This window comes from Ornithorhynchus anatinus, chromosome 1 (assembly GCF_004115215.2).
Source record: "Ornithorhynchus anatinus isolate Pmale09 chromosome 1, mOrnAna1.pri.v4, whole genome shotgun sequence".
Lineage (NCBI taxonomy): Eukaryota > Metazoa > Chordata > Mammalia > Monotremata > Ornithorhynchidae > Ornithorhynchus > Ornithorhynchus anatinus.
The window spans coordinates 22,446,608-22,468,696 of NC_041728.1; the positions used below are offsets into that span (position 1 = coordinate 22,446,608).

The 22,089-nt window shown below is 41.2% G+C and overlaps 1 protein-coding gene across 3 annotated transcripts in view; it reads left to right on the forward strand.

Moving 5' to 3' along the window:
• The window catches only part of TNPO1 (transportin 1), a 79,095-nt gene that overhangs the window by 42,916 nt on the left and 14,090 nt on the right, over positions 1-22,089 (forward strand). For all 3 annotated transcript variants that reach the window (XM_029076308.2, XM_029076306.2, XM_029076304.2), the window contains exons 5-18: positions 914-1,020; positions 3,539-3,672; positions 5,479-5,560; positions 6,545-6,667; positions 7,846-7,964; positions 9,702-9,762; positions 11,330-11,498; positions 14,717-14,869; positions 15,545-15,770; positions 17,493-17,664; positions 18,796-18,882; positions 20,040-20,147; positions 20,264-20,422; positions 20,503-20,590. In XM_029076308.2, coding sequence (XP_028932141.1) covers positions 914-1,020; positions 3,539-3,672; positions 5,479-5,560; positions 6,545-6,667; positions 7,846-7,964; positions 9,702-9,762; positions 11,330-11,498; positions 14,717-14,869; positions 15,545-15,770; positions 17,493-17,664; positions 18,796-18,882; positions 20,040-20,147; positions 20,264-20,422; positions 20,503-20,590 — 1,788 coding nt within the window. The remainder of the gene's footprint in view (positions 1-913; positions 1,021-3,538; positions 3,673-5,478; positions 5,561-6,544; positions 6,668-7,845; positions 7,965-9,701; positions 9,763-11,329; positions 11,499-14,716; positions 14,870-15,544; positions 15,771-17,492; positions 17,665-18,795; positions 18,883-20,039; positions 20,148-20,263; positions 20,423-20,502; positions 20,591-22,089) is intronic.

Genomic DNA, 22,089 nt, shown 5'->3' on the forward strand with positions numbered 1-22,089 from the left:
TACTTTAATGAACTTGTAAAGGTGTCTAAAGGTTTGTGGTTTTGATTCCATTATATCTGAGGTCACAAGGAGCTGCAGAAGCCTTAACCCTCCCATCCACCATCTTGACTATCTAGTACATCTCCTGTTGGGTTGGCATTTGCTAGCAATTTAAATGTTGCCTAATTCTGAGGTGATCTTGCCATGGAGTTTCAAATAACTTAATCTCTATCAATCAGTGGTATTTACTGAGGGTTTCCTGTGTGCAGAGCTGTGTGCCAAGTGCTTCGGAGAGTAAAATACAAAAAAGTAGGTATAGATCACCCCTGTCCACAAGGAGCTGATAGACATTAAAACATTAAACTAAATTACATATAGATCTTTGCATAAGTGCTGGGGAGTGGGGTGGGGGGAGTGGTGAATATGTAAGAGTTTAAAGTGACCGGACCCAAGGGCTTGCCATCTTGGTAATGGTACTTGTCTTGTAATTTTCCCACTGAAAATACGAAGCGATGGGATTGTGTTGGGGGAGGGCTGGGTTGTGGTGATCCACAGCCACGGTAGGGTGGGGATTTGGGGGAGATTAGGGGTTTAAAGGCCTTAGAGAACAGCCTCCTCTCTCACATGGCACTTGACTTGGTATCACAGGTTGTCTCTACACGTGACTAGGCTGTGTGTGGTTCCTGAGCCATTCGTCCATATGTGAGCACATAGTTTTATATGGAAGTGACTGCATTATTTTGTATTCTGTCTAATCTGTAGCTTCCAAAAGAAACCAAATTGCTGTATACTCCTTAACTTTCCATCATAGTTTTTGCCCTGTGGCTTACTTGGTCTTTTAGGTTTTTATTTTGATGATTAAAAATTGTAAAAACTGACAGTACCACTCAACTTTTTCTAAATGTGAATTTCCTTTTTGAATTTTCTTCTGAAGGTATTCTGATTACAACCATTGCATCCAAGGGGGAATTACAGAATTGGCCTGAACTCTTACCAAAGCTCTGCAGCCTGCTGGATTCCGAAGATTACAACACCTGTGAGGTGAGGCAGAACCCCAGATATAGATAGAGAATCAATTGCATCAAAAATAACTTGCATCATCCACCAACAGCAGGCAACAGATAGTCTTTTTAAAGCATTTGATTCTGTATGCGCGCGCGCACACACACCCACACATGCACACCCCCCCTGCTCAACCCCCAACCTGCCCCCCCCAAAAAAATCTTGATGTTGTTTTAATAGAATCAGAATGGCCAAGTAGGAGTCTGGCCCTAGGAGTCAGAGGACCTGGGTTCAAATTTTGGCTCTGCCAAATGCCTGCTTTTTTATTTTGGGCAAGTTATTTGACTCCTGTGCCTCAGTTCTCCTATTCTCCCTCCTACTTAGACTATGAGCCCCATGCAGGACAGGAGCTGTGTCCAACCTAATTCACTTGTAACTTCCCCAGAGCTTTGAACAGTGTTTGACACAATGTAAGCCCTTAACAAATGCCATTAAAAACAAATAGTATCACAAGATTTGAAAGCTCATCTTTCCTATCTTAACCTCACCTAGACTGTTGAAGAAATAAACCACAATTAAACATCTTCAGGGATGGTTACTTTATAGTCTCTCTTGGTAGATTGTTCCTGATTTTATCACTCTGTTGGTGAAGAAATTCACACAAACTCTTGGCTTATTTCATTTTAGTTCATTTTTTCTTCTTTGACCCTTGGCAGCTTGGAGAAAAATAGGTCAGAATAATCCCTGGAAAGATCCTGGGTGTTCTTAGAGACAGGTGTCAGTCCCCATCTTTCTCTTTTCATTCCCATTAATCACTTTTGTTGCTCTTCTCTGCTCAGAGCCCACTGTGGATATGCCCAGAAACTCGGGCTTTCTGTGGCCCTCAAGAGGAGCTCACTAGCCACGGCAGGCTCCAAACCGGGTGAAAGCGCTATTTGGCCTTCAGGCCATATTTTGCCCAGTCCTGCTCTTCATCCCTTTTCAAGAGGGGTGAGCAACTCTGAGGATCATTCTGAGAAACACTGGAAAAAGGAGAATGATTTCCCAACTTGTGTGATGTGCTCATTGAGTCCAGGCCCACTTTGGCTTTTTTTTTTTTAAAGGACCATTTTTTCTGTTATCTTCTGCATGTTGGCCAACCTACCCAGTTTACCACCCCCTGTAAATTATTTGATGAATACTTGAGATTCCTTTGTCCAGGTCATCTGTAACATTACCAGAAACATTCCATTGCCAGACTGGCCCTTGTAGAGCACTACGCTGTAACTCATGTCCACCCACTCCCTGGCCTCCCCATTCATTTATTCATTTGTTTGTATTATTCACTCATACTTACCGTGTGCGGAACACTGTACTAAGTGCTTGGGAGAGTACAATAAACAAACACATTCCCTGCCCAGAGCAAGCTTACAATCTAGAGTGGGGGGAGACAGACGTTAAATAAATTACAGATATGTACGTAAGTGTTGTGGAGCCGGGATGGGGGATGAACAAAGGGAGTAAGTCAAGGTGACACAGAAAGGAGTGGGAGAAGGGGGTGAGGAGGGCTTAGTCAGGGAAGGCCTCTTGGAGGGGATATGCTTCAATAAGCTTTTGAAGGGGGGGGCGGGTGGGGAGTAATTGTAGGATTTGAAGAGAGAGATTGTTCCAGGCCAAAGCCTGGACATGAGCGACGGTCGGCGGTGAGATTGGCAGTAATGAAAACCCCTGATGAGTTCACCGTGCAGTCACCAACAAGAATGTCATCAAGGCTGTACTTTCCTAGCTGGTATAAAAGAAGGAAGTGCCTAATCACAATGATGAAAATGATGAACCACCCGAATGAGTCCCTTGCCTGTCCTCAAAAGGCTTTCTCTTCAATTGGCGTTTTCATAATCCATCCAGCACCATTGATCAATGATCGTAACATTTCCTCAATATTTTTGTTTCTTAGTACTCATTACTTCACTGCCTGCTGAATTTATATCAGTGTACTTACTCCGGCTTACTCATTTTATTTTTCCTTATTCTTTCTAGAACCAATTGTATTTATGCTTTTCCTCCTGCTCCCACTGAATCTGTCTGCCTTTCTCCATTAGGTTGTAAACTTGAGAACAGGAACAATGCCTTTTGTTTGTATTTTACTCTCCTGAACCTCTAGCACAGTTTGATGGGGGTATTTTTGTGTTTTTTTTAGTTTTTAAATGGTATTTTTTACACACTTACTATGTGGCAGGCACTATTCTAAGTCAGAAAGAGACGTGCTAAATCAGGTTGGACACTGTCCATGTCCCACATGGAGCTCACAGTCTTAATACCTGTTTTAAAGATGAGGGAACTGAAGTGCAGAAAAGTGAAGTGACTTTCCCAAGGTCACACAGCAGACAAGCCAGATTGGAAACCAGGTCCTTCTAGCTCCGAGGCCCGTGTTTTATCCACTGAGTAATGTTGCTTCTCACTGAGCTGTTATGCTCAGTGAATCCTATTAAATGAATGAAGTAGGCTCTCCTTTGTCTAAGTCTCCTTAAAAGTCTTCATCCTCACTCTACGTGCTAATGTTTAACCTGGATTCTTGCAGGGAGCATTTGGTGCCCTTCAGAAAATATGTGAGGATTCTGCGGAAATTTTGGATAGTGATGTTTTGGATCGTCCACTCAACATCATGATTCCTAAATTTTTGCAGTTCTTCAAGCACAGCAGTCCGAAAATAAGGTATGTCTAAAGGGCAGTAGGTGTGTTGGGTAATCTTGACGGTTTTAAACTCAATCTGGTTCCTTAGATCATGTTAGCTAGAAGTATAACATTGGTGTAATCAGCTTTCAAACATCATTGTAAGTTATTTACTCTTTAGCAAGTATGAACTTTTCAGTTGGGAATGAGCATTTTGGCAAGGCAAGTACTGTAAAATATGCTCCAGATAAATTTCCCTTGATAGTACTGAAAATAAATGGATCTAAAGATATGATTTGATTGGTTATTTTTGACTTGTGTCTAAAGATCAGCTTTGACCAACTATTTTAGGAAGTTTTTCCCTCTTTTGGTATTGATAGTAATAACTCATGTAATTAGTGTCTGGTTCTCCTTCCTCTCCATAGAAAGATTAAGGGAGAAAATCAGAGGAAACAAGCAGTTTGAAAGTCAGAGCTGCATTTTAGCAAACTAGCCTGGAGCTTGATTTTATTCTTAACATTGGTATTTCAGCATAGTAAACTCTTCCTTAGAGGAATCTTCAGCAACTGTTTTGAGTTAATTGAAGTGATTAAGTAGTAGCTGAATAATGCATGAAATGCTAGTTCTCATTTCAGGTTTCATTTTAGCATCAAATATTTCTAATATACCCTTCATATGTTTTCTGGATATTCCAGACTAAAGCTATTACAAAAAGAAACTGCAGTATTTTAGTTTGGATTTTTAAGTCCTCAGATCAGTCGATGATGCTTATTATGCACTTACCATGCTGAGCACTTGGGAGATGACAGTTTAAGAGTTTAGTAGGCATAATTGCTGCTCTCAAGAAGTTTACAGTTTAGTGATGAAGACACTAAAATAAATTTTAGGCAGGGGGAAAAATGTAGTATGAAAGCATATACAAAATGTTCTCTCAGTCACTGTACATATAATATTCCAAAGAAGTAAGGAGTGGCGGATATTATTGTAGTCGTTTACAGCTAGGAAACAGAGACCCCAAGTAATTGAGTTGCCTAGCAGGCCGGTGACAGAGCTGGGACAGAGTCAAGTCTGACCTTCAGACCCTTGCTTTCTCCTCCAGACCACTCTGCCCCCAACAGTCGTGTTTTCGGTGACCTCACTGTGCCTTTCCATCTCTGTTCCAAGAAGGTGATTTTATACTTGTTTTTCCCTCCCCACCGCCACCCAAATTCAGAAGCTAATACTAAATGTAGGAAACTCACCAACTTGCTAAATCAAGGTTCAAATACTTCTTAAAAAAAAGTGAATGCTACCTTCAAAAGGGAAAATAGATTTCATATTTTAATTAACATAATTTGATCTTCAAGTATTTTTCCCCTTATTTGACTAAATAGAAGTTTGTGTGGAATACATTTGTGTATATGTGTACAGATGAACTAATCAGTATGGAGAGTTGCTGTTGTTTAGTGCCCCTCTTATTTCTAGTATCAGTTGGCAGCCAACTTTTCCACTGCAGAAAAACTTGCCAGTCCTTGTTCTCTTCCATTTAGATGATCTTTTTCAGTATAATGCTTGCTCTCCCTTCTCCCCACAGCGTCATTTTCTGGTTAAGAGGTCTGTGTGGCTTGAAATGTTAGGTCTGAGCCTTATGGGCATCTCAAAACATATAGCTGACTCGGGCCTGATTTGGGCCAACTGGTCTCCGTTAGACTGCACAGAGGTCCAGGGGAGGCATGTTGGGCCAGCAATTAAAAAAAAAAAGATTTACCCTTTGTGCTGGATCTTTTAATTTTTTTTCTAACCAGTCCATGGGCTTCCTAGACCTGTGCAGATGTAAGTGTAGTTTAACTTGAAAATGTTTGCTTCCAGGTCCCATGCTGTTGCATGCGTCAATCAATTTATCATCAGTAGGACCCAGGCTCTTATGATGCACATTGATTCTTTTATTGAGGTAAGGGTGTTTTCTACTTTTTATAAGTCTTTTAGGAGTTTAGGTGGGAATAGCAGAGCTTTATGTGCCTTATTTCCTGCCCTCAGTGATTTAAGTGGTGACTGTGGCCAAGTCGCTCTCTCTCTCTCTGCCCCCTGTGTCCCCATTTATAAAATAAAGAATAATAGGACCTGTCCTGAGGTAATATTAGGGATAAAATGAGGTGACCTTCAGCATTTGAAAGTGAAAGCTTTAATCCAATCATTGAAGAACAAGTTGGTTTTTCTGTTTGGTTGCAAATTCAAGGTTAAGAATGCACAGTGATTAATGGAGATATGAAGGGAGAAATGACAGTAAGTATAATCTAATGACAAATGAATAATTTAAAGCATACTATAGTTTAGAGATATTAAATTATACATTGGGTACTTAAAAAAACAGTCAGTAGTTTTACCACTGCTTATTGGGGAGAGGCTTCTCCTTTGTTAATAAACTTTCATTACTCGTAAGTGTTTTAAACTGCAAAATAATGGGAGCACTGTGCCATTGTTGAAAAGTTGGCTCAAAATACATCTGCTATGATTAGCCAATATTTCTGGTTATAAATTATTCAGTGCTATTTTAAAACAACCTCAATCAGACTTAAAGCTGATAAAAGATGGCACAAAATGGAAATTTGTCTATTTTCTAGATGATGGGTGGGCATCCTCTTTTTCATGCAGCCCAAGTTTATGCCTGGAATGGAGAAACATGTTTAATAAGAACAATTATGGAATTAGGCCTTTAAACTGTGTCGAGCCCTGTCCTGTGCTGCACACTGTGATAAAGTGTAAATGGATTGGACAGAAGTCCCTGTACCACATCGGGCTCATGGTTGTAAAAATCTAAAATGTTTTGACTTGTGATGCCTTGCAGTGCGAGCTTTTAGTATTGGAACAGCCTTTAATGCTCTTTCATTTAAAGCAACTTGGATGTTTTCTTTGGTTTTATTTTTCCATCATCTAGAATCTGTTTGCATTGGCTGGCGATGAAGAGCCTGAGGTTCGGAAAAATGTATGTCGGGCCCTGGTGATGTTGCTTGAAGTTCGAATGGATCGCCTGCTTCCTCACATGCATAATATAGTTGAGGTAATTGCCTCTCTTAAAACTCCCCTTAGAGCTAGTCACTCGGAGATGTTCTAATGTCAAAAAATCAATCCGTTTTGCATCTTGTCTATTTTTTTAAAGGCCTTAGCAGATTCGGAAAATCTCAAGGTCTACCAAAATCTATACTTCAGTAGTGTCAGAGACAGTGTGGTCTTTACTCTTGCACTTAAATAATGTTTTTGGCTGGGACTGGCTTGGTTGCAAAGAACTCTTGTTAGATGTGTGTGTGTGTATGATTATATATATGTAGAGATATATATATATATGTATATATATATATATGTAGATTGAAATCATTGGTGCAAAATGGAATTAACAATTGTGTTCATAATTCCCAAACTACTAGAGATTTCTTTGAATTGTTAATCTCACTTAGATAAATGGAAGAGCCTAGCACTTGCAATACCCATTTTTAGGCTGTAAATTTTAATTGAAATGAATGGAGAGGGCAGGAAACTGGTGTTCTTGAGTAAGTTGAGTGATAGGATTGCTGACTCTGGGAGGTGTTAGGACAGTCACTGATTCATAGGGAAGGGCACTGTGGGAGCGAGACCATCAGTCTTGTTCTGAAGCCTTTTTGTTCCGCACCCCTAGGTACTGACAGAGCTGGGAAATGGAGTTTCGATGGTGGCTTTTCTGTCTGATTAGCTCCAAACAGACAGGTTGTCATAGGGAGCTCTTCTTGCCTTTTGGTGTGGCCAGGCAACGCAGGAGGAGCTTGCCTTGCTTTGCTCCTGGTCAAATCAGGGACCTTTGACAAACTGTGGTTGAGTCCCCATTTGGGAGGGAGGTGATGGTGGGTGTTGGAGAAAGGCGGTATACTAGAGAATTGTGCCCAGGATGTAGGGGAGGGTCCCTATACTGGTCCAGATTCTGTGATGGAGACTCAGATTTTGTCCAGTAGCCGTGAAGTCGTATTTCCATTGAATTTGAAAAACATGATGAAACCATCTTGAATTGTTCATTTCCCAAAAGATATATCTGTCTACATTTTTTTGCTTCTAGAAGGATGAATTTTTCATGTACATTGCATAAGGGCCAGCAGGTCCCCTTGCCCCCCATTAAAGTGCAATTTTTGCTAGATGACCAGTTTTGTTTTAAAATGGGTTTTTTCAAAATCTTAACTAAGATTGAAGACGAAATTTTCATTTTTTGATTAGTACATGCTTCAGAGGACCCAAGACCAAGATGAAAACGTGGCTCTGGAAGCTTGTGAATTTTGGCTTACTTTGGCTGAGCAGCCAATCTGCAAAGATGTACTCTGTAGACATCTCTCTAAGTAAGTTGAACAGTCTTATGGACCTGGGAGCTTGATTGTACATTCTTCAATAGGACTTTATTTCTTTTTCACCTTAAATAGTGAAAATTCTTAATGCTGTCTTTTTTGTTAGGTACTGTTCTGATGCCCTCCTACAAATTCTGTGCCAATCTGTGGTCATCATTGATAGTGATAGAGAAAGGATACGGTCAGCTCTGTAATGTGGAGGCTGCAGCTTGCAATGAGGAAAGCTCACATATATAGCAGTTGTGCTGTGGCTGATGCCATTCACCCATTGAGTTTTAGCCATACAAAAGAACATTCCTTAATTACATAGTAGTGTTCTATCCAAAATATTTATGTGAGAACTGAATGTAGAAATTAAGGTAAAACTAATAGTAATAATAATTGTGCTATTTGTTAAGCACATACAATGTGCTTAGCTCTAAGGTAGAAATTTGACAATCAGAATCTATATCCAAATTGACTAAAGACTTAAAGGGGGTCGATTTGCCATTATAACTCGAGACGGTATTTGATGACCTCGCATCTGCCTGTGCCTGGTAGATACATTATTCCAGTCCAATTCTTTAACCTTCTGCTACTTTATAAAGTAGCCAAAAACATTTTCACCACAAAGGAGCTTGAAAAACAGAGTAAAAGCTGGCATTTAAGCATTGAATTGTGGAGCAACCTGCCCTTTTGCAGATTAGCTTTGGCTTCACAGTTCCAGGCTTGAATATTATGATATTGTGAAAGGTTTTCTTGAGCAAAATATCAATATCTGTTTTGGGCTGGCCAGCAAGATTAGAAAATCTTTTACATGTCAACTACTTATTCTAGTGTTCCCTTAATGTTAGTCCAGGATCCCAGTGGGCCTTCTTTCCCAGAAGATGAGTGAGAACATAAAAGGAGCAGGGAGATGTTCTTTTGAAAGTCAAGATTTGGAGAGAATGAGAATAGTGGTGATGATAATAAATATAGTATTTATTAAAAGCTAAGTAGGTTCTATACTCCAGACCAGATGCTGGGGTAAGTACAAGATGATCAAATCAGACCCAGCCTGTGTTCTACACAGGGCTCATGATCCAAGAGGTAGAGAGAAATGGATATCTTCATTTTGCTGAAGATGAAACTGAGATCCAGAGAGGTTAAGGGGTTTGTGCAAAAATCACATAGAGGGCCAGGGACAGAACTGGGATTGGAACCCAAATCTCTGGACTCCCAGCTTCATGCTTTTTCCAGTGGGCCGAGATACTGCCTGTGAAGTGTTTTTTTTTAAATGTTTTTTTAATTGCATTTGTAAAGGAATGACGAAAGAGTTTTGAAAGGGATTAAAGATGATTTTTTGTGTGAAGTTAAAGGGAGAATTGGAAGGGAAAACGGACCTGCAAATTTGTTAGATTCTGAAAGGGGTATTTTGAAAAAGATACTTGGAAACCATTTGCTTATGATACATTTCTTGTCTTGAAGCACATATTGAAAATGCCATATAATGTCTTCATGCTGTGATTAATTTGGACTTGGCATTTAGTTATCAAGCTTCTGTATTTGTTCATGTAGAGTCCTTGCTGCTTATGTCATTCATAAGGCTCTATTAGGTTTCTTAAATAAAAACAAATATAATGGTTAGCATTCCTGAGATCTTATACCAAGAAGAGGTTATTGGTATAAAAGAGGATTAACATCATTTCTGAAAACCACAGTTTAAAATGTTTGCATTTTTGATGATTGTCCGTTCCGTAATTTTCTCAACAGGCTGATACCCGTGTTGGTAAATGGCATGAAGTACTCAGAAATAGATATTATTCTACTTAAGGTAAGCAGTTTTAAATGTAGTCACTTGAAAAGGGTAGATTATTTTGATATTCACACCATAAACTCGTGAGTTTACCCAAATGAGAGATTGACCCATTTAAACAAAGCCCATTTTAAATGATACTCTGCCAAGTAGGAGAGTTGAAGGAGACTTCCCAATTTTTAATATCTAGCTGTTTAAACAAATGCTAGATTGTGGGTAGTGAAGGTTGGTGCTTGCATTCATTCCTTTTGATGTCTTTCTTACTCTTTGATCGGTTCGGACCTTTGTGTTGCCAGATAAAAAGCTAGTTGGGATTAAAGACAAGTCAATTGTAATGTGCACCCATCCTTTATTTTAACAAATATGCGATTTTGTAGATCATTGTTCCAAGACTGTTTCCTGCTGTGAGAACCAGGAAAGATCTTCTATACCAGTAGTGTTCTTTTCCTTGAGTATGATAGTGATATAGACTCATCCTTCCCTTCAGAGGGGGCTGTGGTACAGTGTGTTGCACAAATGCAGTTATCTTAGAAAAGGTTCGCTTGTAGTTGAGCCTCTTTGGTTCAGGCTAGGACCATTCCTGCTCAGGATTCTTCTTGAAGATGGGGTATACAGGAGGAAAGAGGGCCCATATTCGTGGACAGCAGCTCCAGGACATGTGTTCAGTTACAGGCTGCCTCCTCATTCTTAAGAAAAACAGCCTTGGAATGAATCAGGCTCACAGTACAGAGCCACTCTGGGTGGGAAGGGGCAAATTGAACAATTGCCCAGAGTCCTTTGGATCTGCAACTTCGTTTGGACTTCTTCTGGCCCTCGCCACCACTCCCAAGAGGAGCCCCAAGCCAGACAAGTGCAAATTGAGCCCTCAGACAATAAAACCTTTGTAGGAACAAGTTAAGTAACAAGTTAAGTAACGACATATTTTTCAGCAGCCCATTGGCCCACATTGACAAGGCCTGGCTACTTGTTTACTATAAGTACTGATGGCCCATCCATCACACAAGTCATCGAGCAAGAGGTACCAAAGAAATGTCTGGAGAAAAAAATTGAGTGAATGGAAGTGTGAGAATTAGTATGTGGTGTTGGAGAGCATGTGGAGAAGAAGACTTTCTGTTCAGGATAAAAGCTAGGCCCATCAGTTACACTTAGTATGGTGCATGGCATTCAATTAGGTGCTCAGTAAATGCCATTATTACTTAGAGTGACCAAAATAGTATGTGGGCTTTGTGGAGCTGCCAGTGAAATGCTTTTGAAGGGTCACATGTCCTCCAGGAGGTCTTTCCGAACTAAGCCCTCTTTTCCCCCGCTCCCTCTTCCATCTGCATAATCTATGCACTGGATGTGTGAACTTTGGGCATTTATTATTCGTCCACCTTCAACCCCACAGCTCTGTACATATCTGTGAATTATATATTGCGAATTATTCATTTATATAATTGTCTCCCCCTCTAAACCATAAGCTTGTTGTGGGAACGTGTCTACCAACTCCATTGTACTTTCCCAAACGCCTAATGCAGTGCTCTGCACAAAGTAAGCACTCAGCAAATTCCAACGATAATGAAAAATTAATTTTGGGGTGGCGTAGGGTGACGTTGAAGAGGATGAAGCTGTTCCTGATAGCGAGCAGGACATTAGACCTCGTTTTCATCGATCACGGACAGTTGCTCAGCAGCATGAAGAAGACGGTATTGAAGAAGATGATGATGATGATGATGAACTTGATGATGACGATACAATTTCTGACTGGAATTTGAGTAAGTTCTGCCAAGGATAATATTAAGATAACACTGTGGTCAAAAGATTGCTGGGATTTTGAAGGGTTGTTATGTCTAGGTGTAGTCATGCTTCTGCTACTTTTTCCTTCGCTCTTTTTCTCTAGACAAGAGTGAAGTACACTGGAAATTTTACCCAGTCTTCTCTCCAATAGCAAGGGCATAAGGTTCTTGTACAACCCTGCGTTAAGGAAATTTGTGGTGGTGGTGTACTTGAGCCTTGCTCAGAAATCACATCGTGCTCTACCCAGATAGGCGTGCCTTATTAGAAAAACATTCCTTCCAGTCTTTGATCCAAATGCACAGTGAAAACCTGCATTGTTGGAGAACTGAATGAATTATGAAAATGTTAAATTGGAAACAATTTTGTTGGAGACTGGATGTGCAACTCCATGTCATCAACAGAGTATAGCTAACTTGATTGTCCATGATAAGCAGTACGGGGCCAGTGAGCTAAAAGCAAACTGTTTATTTGAATTAAAGAAGCAGCATGGCCTAGTGGGTAGAGCATGGACCTGAGAGAGGGACCTGGGTTCTAATTCTGGCTCCGTTATTTGTCTGCTGTGTGAACTTAAGTGAACAAGTCACTCAAGTGCTTAGTACAGTGCTTTACACACAGTAAGTGCTCAGAAAATAGCGATTAATACTGTAAACCCCATGTGGGACATGTACTGTGTCCAACCTGGATAAGCTTGTATCCACCCCAGCACTTAGTATTGTGCCGGCCACATAGTAAGCACTTAAATACCATTTTAAAAAATTGTTTCCACTTCATGCACTGACTGCTAGCAAATAGCAAATAGATTGCTTTGAATTTATTCTCCTTTTCTTTCTTCTGGTGTTTCTTTGTTAGAGGGGCTTTTCGGGGAAGTGGGTGAAAATTTAGAAGCTGGAGGAAAAGGCAGAGCTAAGGGTCCGGATACTCCTCCGAATTTGCTTTTCCTTCTGATTGGCACCAGGCAGGATAGCTCCAAACCAGGAAATGTGTTGAATATTTCAGCACATGAGGAGGGAACTCTCAAGTCTTGGCTTAGTGAGAGAAACCCGGAAGGATGAAGGGGGAAAATGGAAGTTCAGGTTTTGTGAAATGCTTATCCAGTAAGAGTTTTATTCCCTCTACTCCCCCTGCCCCTACAACCTATATAGGCATGTTAAAGATGACTGCAGAGATTTTTGACCTGATGGTAGTATAGCATGTCTTGTGGAAGGGAAAAAACCAACACGAAAATCTGGAGAGATAATGGCTCTCGCCATTACCTGTTTGGTCCAATCAGTGAGTCATTTATTGGGCACCCATTATGTGCAAAGTCCTGTACTAAGCACTTGGGAGAGGGGAGCAAGAGGAGGCCTAGTGGAAAGGGAATGGGCTTGGGAGTCAGAGGATCTAGGTTATAATCCTGCCTCTGGCACTTGTCTGCTAGGTGGCCTTGCTCAAGACACTTAACTTCTCTGGGCATCAGTTTCCTCATCTGTAAAATGGGGATTCAATACCTGTTTGCCCTCTTACTTAGAATGTGAGTCCCAGAGCGGGCAGGGACTGTGTCCAATCCGAGTATCTTGTATCTTCCCCAGAGGTTAATATAGCGCTTGGCACATCATAAGCACTTAACGAATACCGTTATTATTATAATAGAGTTAACCCTCACAGAGTTTATGATTTAGCAGAGGAGACAGGACACTAAAATGAATAATAGGAGAAAGAAGTAATAGAGTAAATAAGATACATCTGTAAGTGGCATGGTGGGGGGTGAGCACCAGAGTGCCTAAATGGAGGAGATGAGAAATTAATCCAGAAAGGGTTTTGGAAATGAGGGAGCAGTGGTCGAGGCAGAGAGAGTTTGGAGGCGAACAGAGGTCAATGCAAGGAGAGACTCATTGGGGGACACAGTGTATACTTTAGCTCGTCGAAGCCTGGCGTGACTCTGTTGAGTCCTGGGACTAGGTTTGCTGGTATTGTTTGAGTGTGCACATCTATTGATTAAAGTTTCTTTTCGTGGAAGTCTCTCCATTTAAGCAAATTTTGCTGAATTTGCACAAGCACCACTCCTAATTTGGACTTAGATTGTGGATTTGACTTTGTACCATGTTACCTGTAGAAATTTAATAATATTTCCCCTCTTGTTTCACTTGGCCTTCTTGGGCTTTTTAATGTTGGTATTTGTTAAGTGCTTACTATGTGCAGAGCACTGTTCTAGGCTTTCAGCTTTTTCAGAGTCTCACGTATTCTGTAAGAAAAGTATCTGAGGAGATGTCTAGGGAGGAAACTTCAAATTTTAGTGTGTTTTTTTTTATCATATCTGAGGTATCCAAAACCCAGAATAGTATATCCAGGTGGTTTTTGGTTTTGCTTTTATTTTGGTACTTGCTCCTCCTTGGCTACCCCCTATGTTGTGCACACCTTTTGTGAATAGAAATTAAGAATCCCACTTCTGTCATTCACAACCAATTTGGATAATAATTATACCAATTTACATATAATTTTGTAGTATTCTATAATATATTTTATGATAATGTACTTGTTACATGCTTACTATGTGCCAGGCAGTGTACTAAGCACTGTGATTTAGATGTCATTTAGAGAAATATTCTAAGATAGACTAGTAGAAGTTAGCAAAATTGAGAGTGTCTTATGCAGATTCTCCTAGAGGTGATCTTTCTTTTGCCCCAGGTTCTAACACATCCTTAACTCTTTTGTTGATGAGTCAGAACATCTTTGTTACCAGTTACTTTGACCTGTTTCTGTACCCAACCTGAAATACTGATTCTCAATTCCTGTTGGGTCATAAGAGTATTGAGAAGGAAAAAAAGTCTACTACCCCAAAGGTTTAATAGAGTTCATACTATTTTAGTAAGCTTGACAATGAGAGCTTCAGCTGTTTACCCCAAGTTTCAAGTCCAGGCATTTATGTTTTGATGAAAGCACATTTGCAAGCAACAGACTCTGTCGTTGGGCTTAGTATGAAGCCAACTGTCAGAAAGAACAAGTTTTAATATAAGGACTGGATCTTTATATTGTGTCCTAAGGTCCTATGCACCTACTTTAGTTTGCAAGGCCCTTTTGAAAAAGAGGCAGGATTCACATCCTTATTTTGTAACTCCACAAATCCTAGTAATTCAGTTCAACATTTTACAGTGTATTCAGTGCAAATGAATGGTGGTGAAGTAAGGTGTTAAGTAACTGGACATTTCTGTCTCCCTAGGAAAGTGTTCTGCTGCTGCACTTGATGTCCTTGCAAATGTGTTTCGTGATGAACTTTTGCCACATATTTTGCCCCTCTTGAAGGAATTGCTCTTCCACCCAGAGTGGGTGGTTAAAGAATCAGGCATCTTGGTTTTAGGAGCAATTGCTGAAGGTGAGTCAGTGCAAAGGTTTGACCTGGGTTGAGGTAATGGATCTCATCTCATTCTCACTGAGAATGACTTTTAAAAGGTCATTTTGCCAACAGTTGATACAGCATGTATAATTTTCCTCCCCATACGTCAGGATCCTGTAGTGGTGGTGATCAGTTCCATATGCTTCCTGTAGTGGGTTATGATAAATCCCTTATGTTCCTTGTACTGTTTCCAAGGAATTTAAGCCATTTTTCGGACACAGTCTAATGAATCTTAATTTCACAGTCAATGAGGTGTGGTCCTCACTAAAATGGGGAGTGGTTACATGGCCCAAATGAGGGGCGAATTTCATAACCCTCCTTAACGTATGGGAATGAACCATATATGCTTTGCTGCCAAGAGGTGTGGGTCATTTAGTAGTCAAATAGTTGTCCTTTGCAGAAAGTAGTTTGTCACTTCTGTTTGTCAGGAATTGTGGTCAGGATGAAGGACTCACCTCTGTAAATATTTAAGGAAAAATTCTGGTGACTTATGTCGATTAGCATGTGAGCCGGTTTGTTATTTTATTAGACTGGTCTAGTGCTGCCCTATTTTGAAATGGAAACAACTTATTGTGGAACCCATTTTTAGCAGTCTTCAGAGGTTTTGAATGTGATTATTTGTGACGGTGCCATTTTGTTCCTCTCTCCTTTCAGGTTGCATGCAAGGCATGATTCCATATCTCCCCGAACTCATCCCCCACCTTATTCAGTGCCTCTCGGATAAAAAGGCTCTTGTGCGCTCCATTACATGCTGGACTCTTAGCCGTTATGCACACTGGGTAGTTAGTCAGCCCCCAGACACGTACTTGAAGCCATTAATGACAGAGTTGCTTAAACGTATCCTGGACAGCAACAAGAGGGTACAGGAAGCTGCCTGCAGGTAAGCTGAAATCATAACAGTACCAGAAAGCCACTCTTTTTTATGTGGTACTTTCCCGATATTAACCAGTCTTCAGTCTCCCATAAAGTGTGTTCATATTAGTTGTAATTATAAGAGGCCGTACAATTTGGGAATGAGAGAAGACTCATGGCAGGTATAGACGTATAGACAAGAACAAAGCCTGGTATTTGGCTGCCTCAAAATTAGACTCTGAGGTGAGTTTGCTGTCTGAAGTGTTAACTCTATTCTTACTGGTGGCAATCCTAAATTAGTATTAATAGATGTGGGCTATATTTTAGTTTAGTTGTTTCATATTTTCTTTTTTCTGATAAGACTTCCTTATTACTTGCTAATGGCAAACAGTGGAGAGAAACATCATCTTTTTTATGCTTAATAACTTAGAAATGACCTGGGATTTCCAAAGTAGGCTTGGAAATTGCTTTGAAACTTTACACCATGAGAACAGTCACCATTCGCAGTTTTCATCTATCTCATTTTGGTTCTCCCCATCTCCTGCCCCAGCTTAAGCCAGTTGTGTGATTCATTCATTGTCATATTTATTGAGCGCTTACTGTGTGCAGAGTACTGTACTAAGTGCTTGGAAAGTATAGTTCAGCAATAGAGACAATCCCTGCCCACAACGGGCTCACGGTCCAGAAGGGCCAAGTGATTGCCAGGTAACTCTTTCCCCCACCCCCACCCAGGTACAACCAGTCACTTGGGCCATGGAATCTTTTTTTTTTTTCCCCTCCCAATTGTATAAGAACATTGGTAGTATTATTGGGTCATACAAATGTTCTGTTCAGGCCATTGTTTTGTCCCACATGGTAGTGGAATTCTGTTTTCCCAGCTTGACCGCCACCCCAGTGGACTCCCGCGATCTGGGGCTGTGGTGGGAAATTAACTGAGCTCCACTCCTCTTTCCTAGCACATGATAAGAATGGCAGCAGAGCAGTGTTTTAAAACCACCCTCTTCCCCACAGAGGAATGAGTAGTTACTGGGGAATGGTGTGCAAAGAACACTGAGCCTTAGCCTCTGTATTCACAGGTGAATCCCATCTCCACAAGTGACTGAATCACCCGATGCAGTTTTTAATCGCCTTAGCTAACTGGGTCCATTAAGCCAATATTCAGTGCCGAAGCAGTTGGAAATCTCTCAAAGGAAAGGGTTCTGATATCCTGTTGCCACTTAAACCAGTCTGATTTGACTTGACTAAGACTTGGTTTTCTAGAGTGCTTGAACTGAAAGTCCGTCAAGATAATGTGTCTTCCAACTCTACAGATGGGGAAAATTCTAAATTGTAAAGTCATTATAGGTAGGGAATGTCTTTGCTAGTTCTGCGGTATTGTGCTCTCCCAAATGCCTAATATAGTGCTCAGTAAATACCGTTGATTGATTGAGAAGCAAAGCTCAGCGGAATATGAGCCTTGACCAAAGCAGATCCGCGATCAGAACTCAGAATACCTGACTTATTCCACTGCTTTTTCTCCCCAGTCCATGCTGCCTCTAAATTTGACAGATTGACTTGATGGGTATGGATTCCTTTGGAATGTATTCTCAAACACTTCCTGCAGCAGTGTATCTGGGCATATTCAGGTTGTCTCCCTGGATGGAGAGTGATATCCAGTTTCAGGAAGGAGAAATAAGTCCTCATGAGTAAATCAAGCAGCAGTGAATTACATTTGACAGTTACGAATGTTGTCTCTCTTTTTAATTTTTAGTGCCTTTGCTACTCTGGAAGAGGAGGCTTGTACAGAACTTGTTCCTTATCTTGCTTATATACTTGATACCCTGGTCTTCGCATTTAGTAAATACCAGCATAAGAACCTGCTCATTCTTTATGATGCCATAGGAACATTAGCAGATTCTGTAGGACATCACTTAAACAAACCTGTAAGTGTGTTGAATGTGTGTGAGAAGTGAAATCAAATGTGATTTGCAGAATGTGCATTAAATTGCTCAGAGGTTTCAATATCATTTTAACATCAACCTTGGTAGAATATGAGGAAACAGCATTAATAAAAATAATAATTATGGTATTTGTTAGGGGCTTACTATGTTCCAGGCACTGAACTAAGCCATGGGGTGGATTCAAGCAAATGGGGTTGGTCCCTTGTCTCACGTGGGGCTCACCATCTTAATCCCCATTTTACAGATGAGGGAACAGAGGCATGGAGAAGTGAAGTGCCTTGCCCAGGGTCACACAGCAGACCAGTGGCAGAGCTGGGATTAGAACCCATGACCTTCTGACTCCCAGGCCCGTACTCTATCCACTACACCAAGCTGCTTCTCTGGGTACATTTAATTCAGCCTTGCAAACGTTTTCAAGAACTGAGATGTACCAAAATTCAGCTTGCCCTGGAATGTCTGCATTGACCCCACTTAATCTTATTAATCCCTGCTTTCTCCTACTCCATTGTCTGCATTCCCTCCTACTTCTGATCCCATAGATACAAGCATCTGCTTGTAGATTTTTTTTCATAAAAATAGATCTCTTTTCAAGTAAAAACCATGTTAAAAAGGTGGGGCAGAATTTACTCACTTAAAGTCAGAATCCTGTTAGAACTTTTAACTACTTGTTTTGTTAAATTTAGAGAGCTGTAGTAAAGAGTGCTGTGCTCCGCATTCACTGTATATTTAGTTTGTAAAATGCAGTTAAGAAAAGCCAACAAAGTTCCCTGAGGCTCAGGGTTTTGGTGTTTACTGTATTTCTCCCCAGTGTTTTGAGATTGAGAAGGCAAACTTAGTTGTGCTAATGCTATCTCTCTGTAAATATGCAAATCTATAGATATGTGATTTGAAATACCTTCGCAGTCTCACTACTATAACATATAAAACTGACTCCTCTGTACTGTGACTCTCTTTTTTTTTTTTTTTACAGTATTAATCTTTTCCCCACATGGGGAATTTTTCTAACTGCCATTTCTTTTCTCCAAATTGAAAAGTATAACTGTAGATGTTTTATCATTTTGGGATTTCCTGCTTAGTAACAAAAATGCATATATTTCTCATTAATCTAAATAGGAATATATACAGATGCTAATGCCTCCACTGATCCAGAAATGGAACATGTTAAAGGATGAAGATAAAGATCTCTTCCCTTTACTTGAGGTATATGTGACATGGGGATTGTGATGTAGCATACTGATAAATGTTTATTTCCCTAATAAGTGTAATGTGTGGCTCCAATCTGTTTGCATGGGCCATAGTCTCTTCAGATTGACATCATAATTGCACTAAGTGAGGTTCATGGGGAACTTTCCAGGAGTGATCCTTTCTGCCAAAGTAACTGTTCAGTGAAGTCAATTAAAAGAGATAACCCCCCTCCCCCCACTTCCATCAGAGCTAGAATTATCATCCAGTGGTGGGACTTGGATTGTCTAAGAATTAGGGGGTTGGGGTGTACTGGTGACAGATGCAAAAGACCAAGACAGCCATAAATACATAAAGAACAAGAAGGTATTGTAGCTAGAGGAGCTGAATTTCAGGCTCCTCCCAGCTCAGAGACCATCAGTCACAATGGTCGTAACTGCAATCTCAGCTTTCTTATTCTGAAAGTCGAGAAGGCATGCTGCTGCTTCTTCGTGCAGTGGGATAGCTCATCTTTGACGGAAACACCCCCCTTCAAAAAGAAAAGATAACTGTTTCAACCAGTTGTGGGGAAAAGGCCACCTATTTAGATTTCTCTGATGGGAGGAGACTTGTCTGGAGGTGCCAGCGGAAAGTGTGGGGAGAGGATTATTGGTCCCCTGGACTGCCTTGCCGCCTCTCTAAGGTGTAACTCTTGGAAGAGAGGGTACTGAGGGTGCATCTGAAGATTGGAATTGACTGGCCAGAGAGGACAGAATCCAGAGGGACAGCTTCATTGTTCAGGTTGGAGGTCTGCACAGTTGCCATAATGTAGTGGGCAGGAACTGCATATTCTCTGAAGCCCGGGTGAAGCAGGGGTTCTGCCTTTCTCCTGCACGTCTTTAATATACCACCCAGGTGGGGCAAATGTCTCTCCTTGAGAATGTTGTTCTCATACTCGAGAGGGAAACCTCCCTCTGTGTCCAAAATGGGCTAGCCTTCTGATGCCCCTCTTGCCCCTTAGGGTTTCCTAAAATGGAGACCCCAAAAATTTCCCGTTGCCAGCTTGCCGGACATGGGGGCCGTCACTTGTCCAAGAGGATGGACTTTGGCCTGCCTTGAATATTAGGAAAATGGAAGCTTAAGATAGTAAGTTGGTCCTCAGACTCGTCTAACCGCGTGCACTACTCTCATTCTAGTGCCTGTCTTCGGTTGCCACGGCCCTGCAGTCTGGCTTCCTTCCATACTGTGAACCTGTGTATCAGCGTTGTGTAAACCTGGTACAGAAGACTCTTGCACAAGCCATGGTATTTGCCACCAATTTTTGCTTTCATGAGTTGGGTCTACACGTTGGGGTCGAAATATTTTTTTCCCTTGTCAGCCCCTTAGCTGAATATCTTTCAGCTGTGTTGTTTCATTGCAGTTGCACAATGCCCAACCAGATCAATACGAGGCTCCAGATAAAGACTTTATGATTGTGGCTCTCGATTTACTCAGTGGCCTAGCGGAAGGCCTTGGAGGCAACATTGAACAGCTGGTAGCTCGCAGTAACATTCTAACACTAATGTACCAATGCATGCAGGTGAGACATATGTGAAAAGACTAAATTGCCTCTGGGAGCGTAGAGGTGAAGTGGCACTAAAATGTTCTTCCTCTTTGTAGGATAAAATGCCTGAAGTGCGTCAGAGTTCTTTTGCTTTGTTAGGCGACCTGACCAAGGCGTGCTTTCAGCATGTGAAGCCATGCATAGGTAGGACTCCTTTGTCTTCATACTTTGTCATTGTTTCTAAAAAAGGATCACTGTGGCCAAATTCACGGGATGCCATAGCAAACACACTTTGGCTGCTCCACTCTTTTGATACAGGTAGAAGTGGAGACAGCCTTCGGGTAGGGTGTGAAGTGCCCCGGGTTGGATCCCCAGGCTGTATTTCTCAATGGGTGGTGGGAAGGTGAAACTAGAGGGAATGTCCCAAGGGGTGGAGTTATTATGGGAGGTGGGATAGCTCGGTATGACTTCTTGGCCCAGGAATATCCCCAGGAAACCAGGGTGAGGAAGACTGAAATTTATTTAGCTTTCTCTTACAATATGTGGGTTATGTTCTTGCAAAGCCTCAAGCTCAAGAAAACTCACTCTGTAGCCCTCACCCATCTTGGCGGTTCATAGTCTTCCCTAACAGACTTACCTTGTCAGACAGACTTTTCTGAATTCCCCATCAAGGGTCTAGCCAAAACATTTGTCTGCTGTGTAACCCTGGGCAAGTCACGTGACTTCTCTGTGCCTGTTACCTCATCTGCAAAATGGGGAGTAAGACCGTGAGCCCCATGAGGGACGGGGACTGTGTCCAACACTATTTGCTTATAGCCACTCCCAACGCTTAGTACAGCGCCTGGCACACAACGCTTAAATACTGTAATTATTATTATTACATGTAGTGAAAATGCACATTATGATAGAATTGAGGAGACTTGAACTGCATATGGTTGGCTGGTGCACAGTAGCTTCATTTATCAGGCACTTCAAATGCCGAAGAGCCAGGCTCGTGCCATATTTGTCTTTTGTGTTCTGCTTCTTCATCGCTCAGGGACCACAAGCTGAATTTAGCTTACTCTGAAAGTCTCCCCATTCCAACCTTCTGCAGATCTTGGGCCATTTTTTAATATTGAAAAATGTCGTGAAACCAAAAGGGAAGGGAGACTCATTTAGGGACACGTTTGGTCACATCTTACGTTCAGAGCTTAAAAAAATAGCCCATTAACTGTGCTTGATTCAGACTTCATGCCCTTGGGGTGGGCTTTTCCAGCGGTGTGGGGTGTTTCTGTGCCCTTTTTAAAAAGCAGTGAGCTTGCTAGCCTCCCACTCCCCTTTCCTGCTGTTACAGTGAGGAAAACAATCAGTCCTTACAAGCACTTAATACAGTGCTGTTGCGCAGACAGTAAATGCTCAGTATATCCTGTTGATTGTTCTACTCCCTAAGTTAGATAAGTAGGAAGCACGTAACTATTTCTAAGTTGCCTAGAATATTAGAGAGTAATGCAGATGGGTCCACTGTAAGTACATGGGGAACTGACAAAGTGAATAGAATCCCCTCAAAGCCCCAAACACTGGGATTTGGTAAAGCGAGGTGTGGGCCCTCAAGTGGATGTGATCTGTTGGGCCAGTGCTACAGTATTTTTTGTTTTTATTCCCCAAATTGAGTTCCAGAGTCCTGCTTGAATTTATTTGTGTTCATTTGTGGAAAGTGCAAAGCC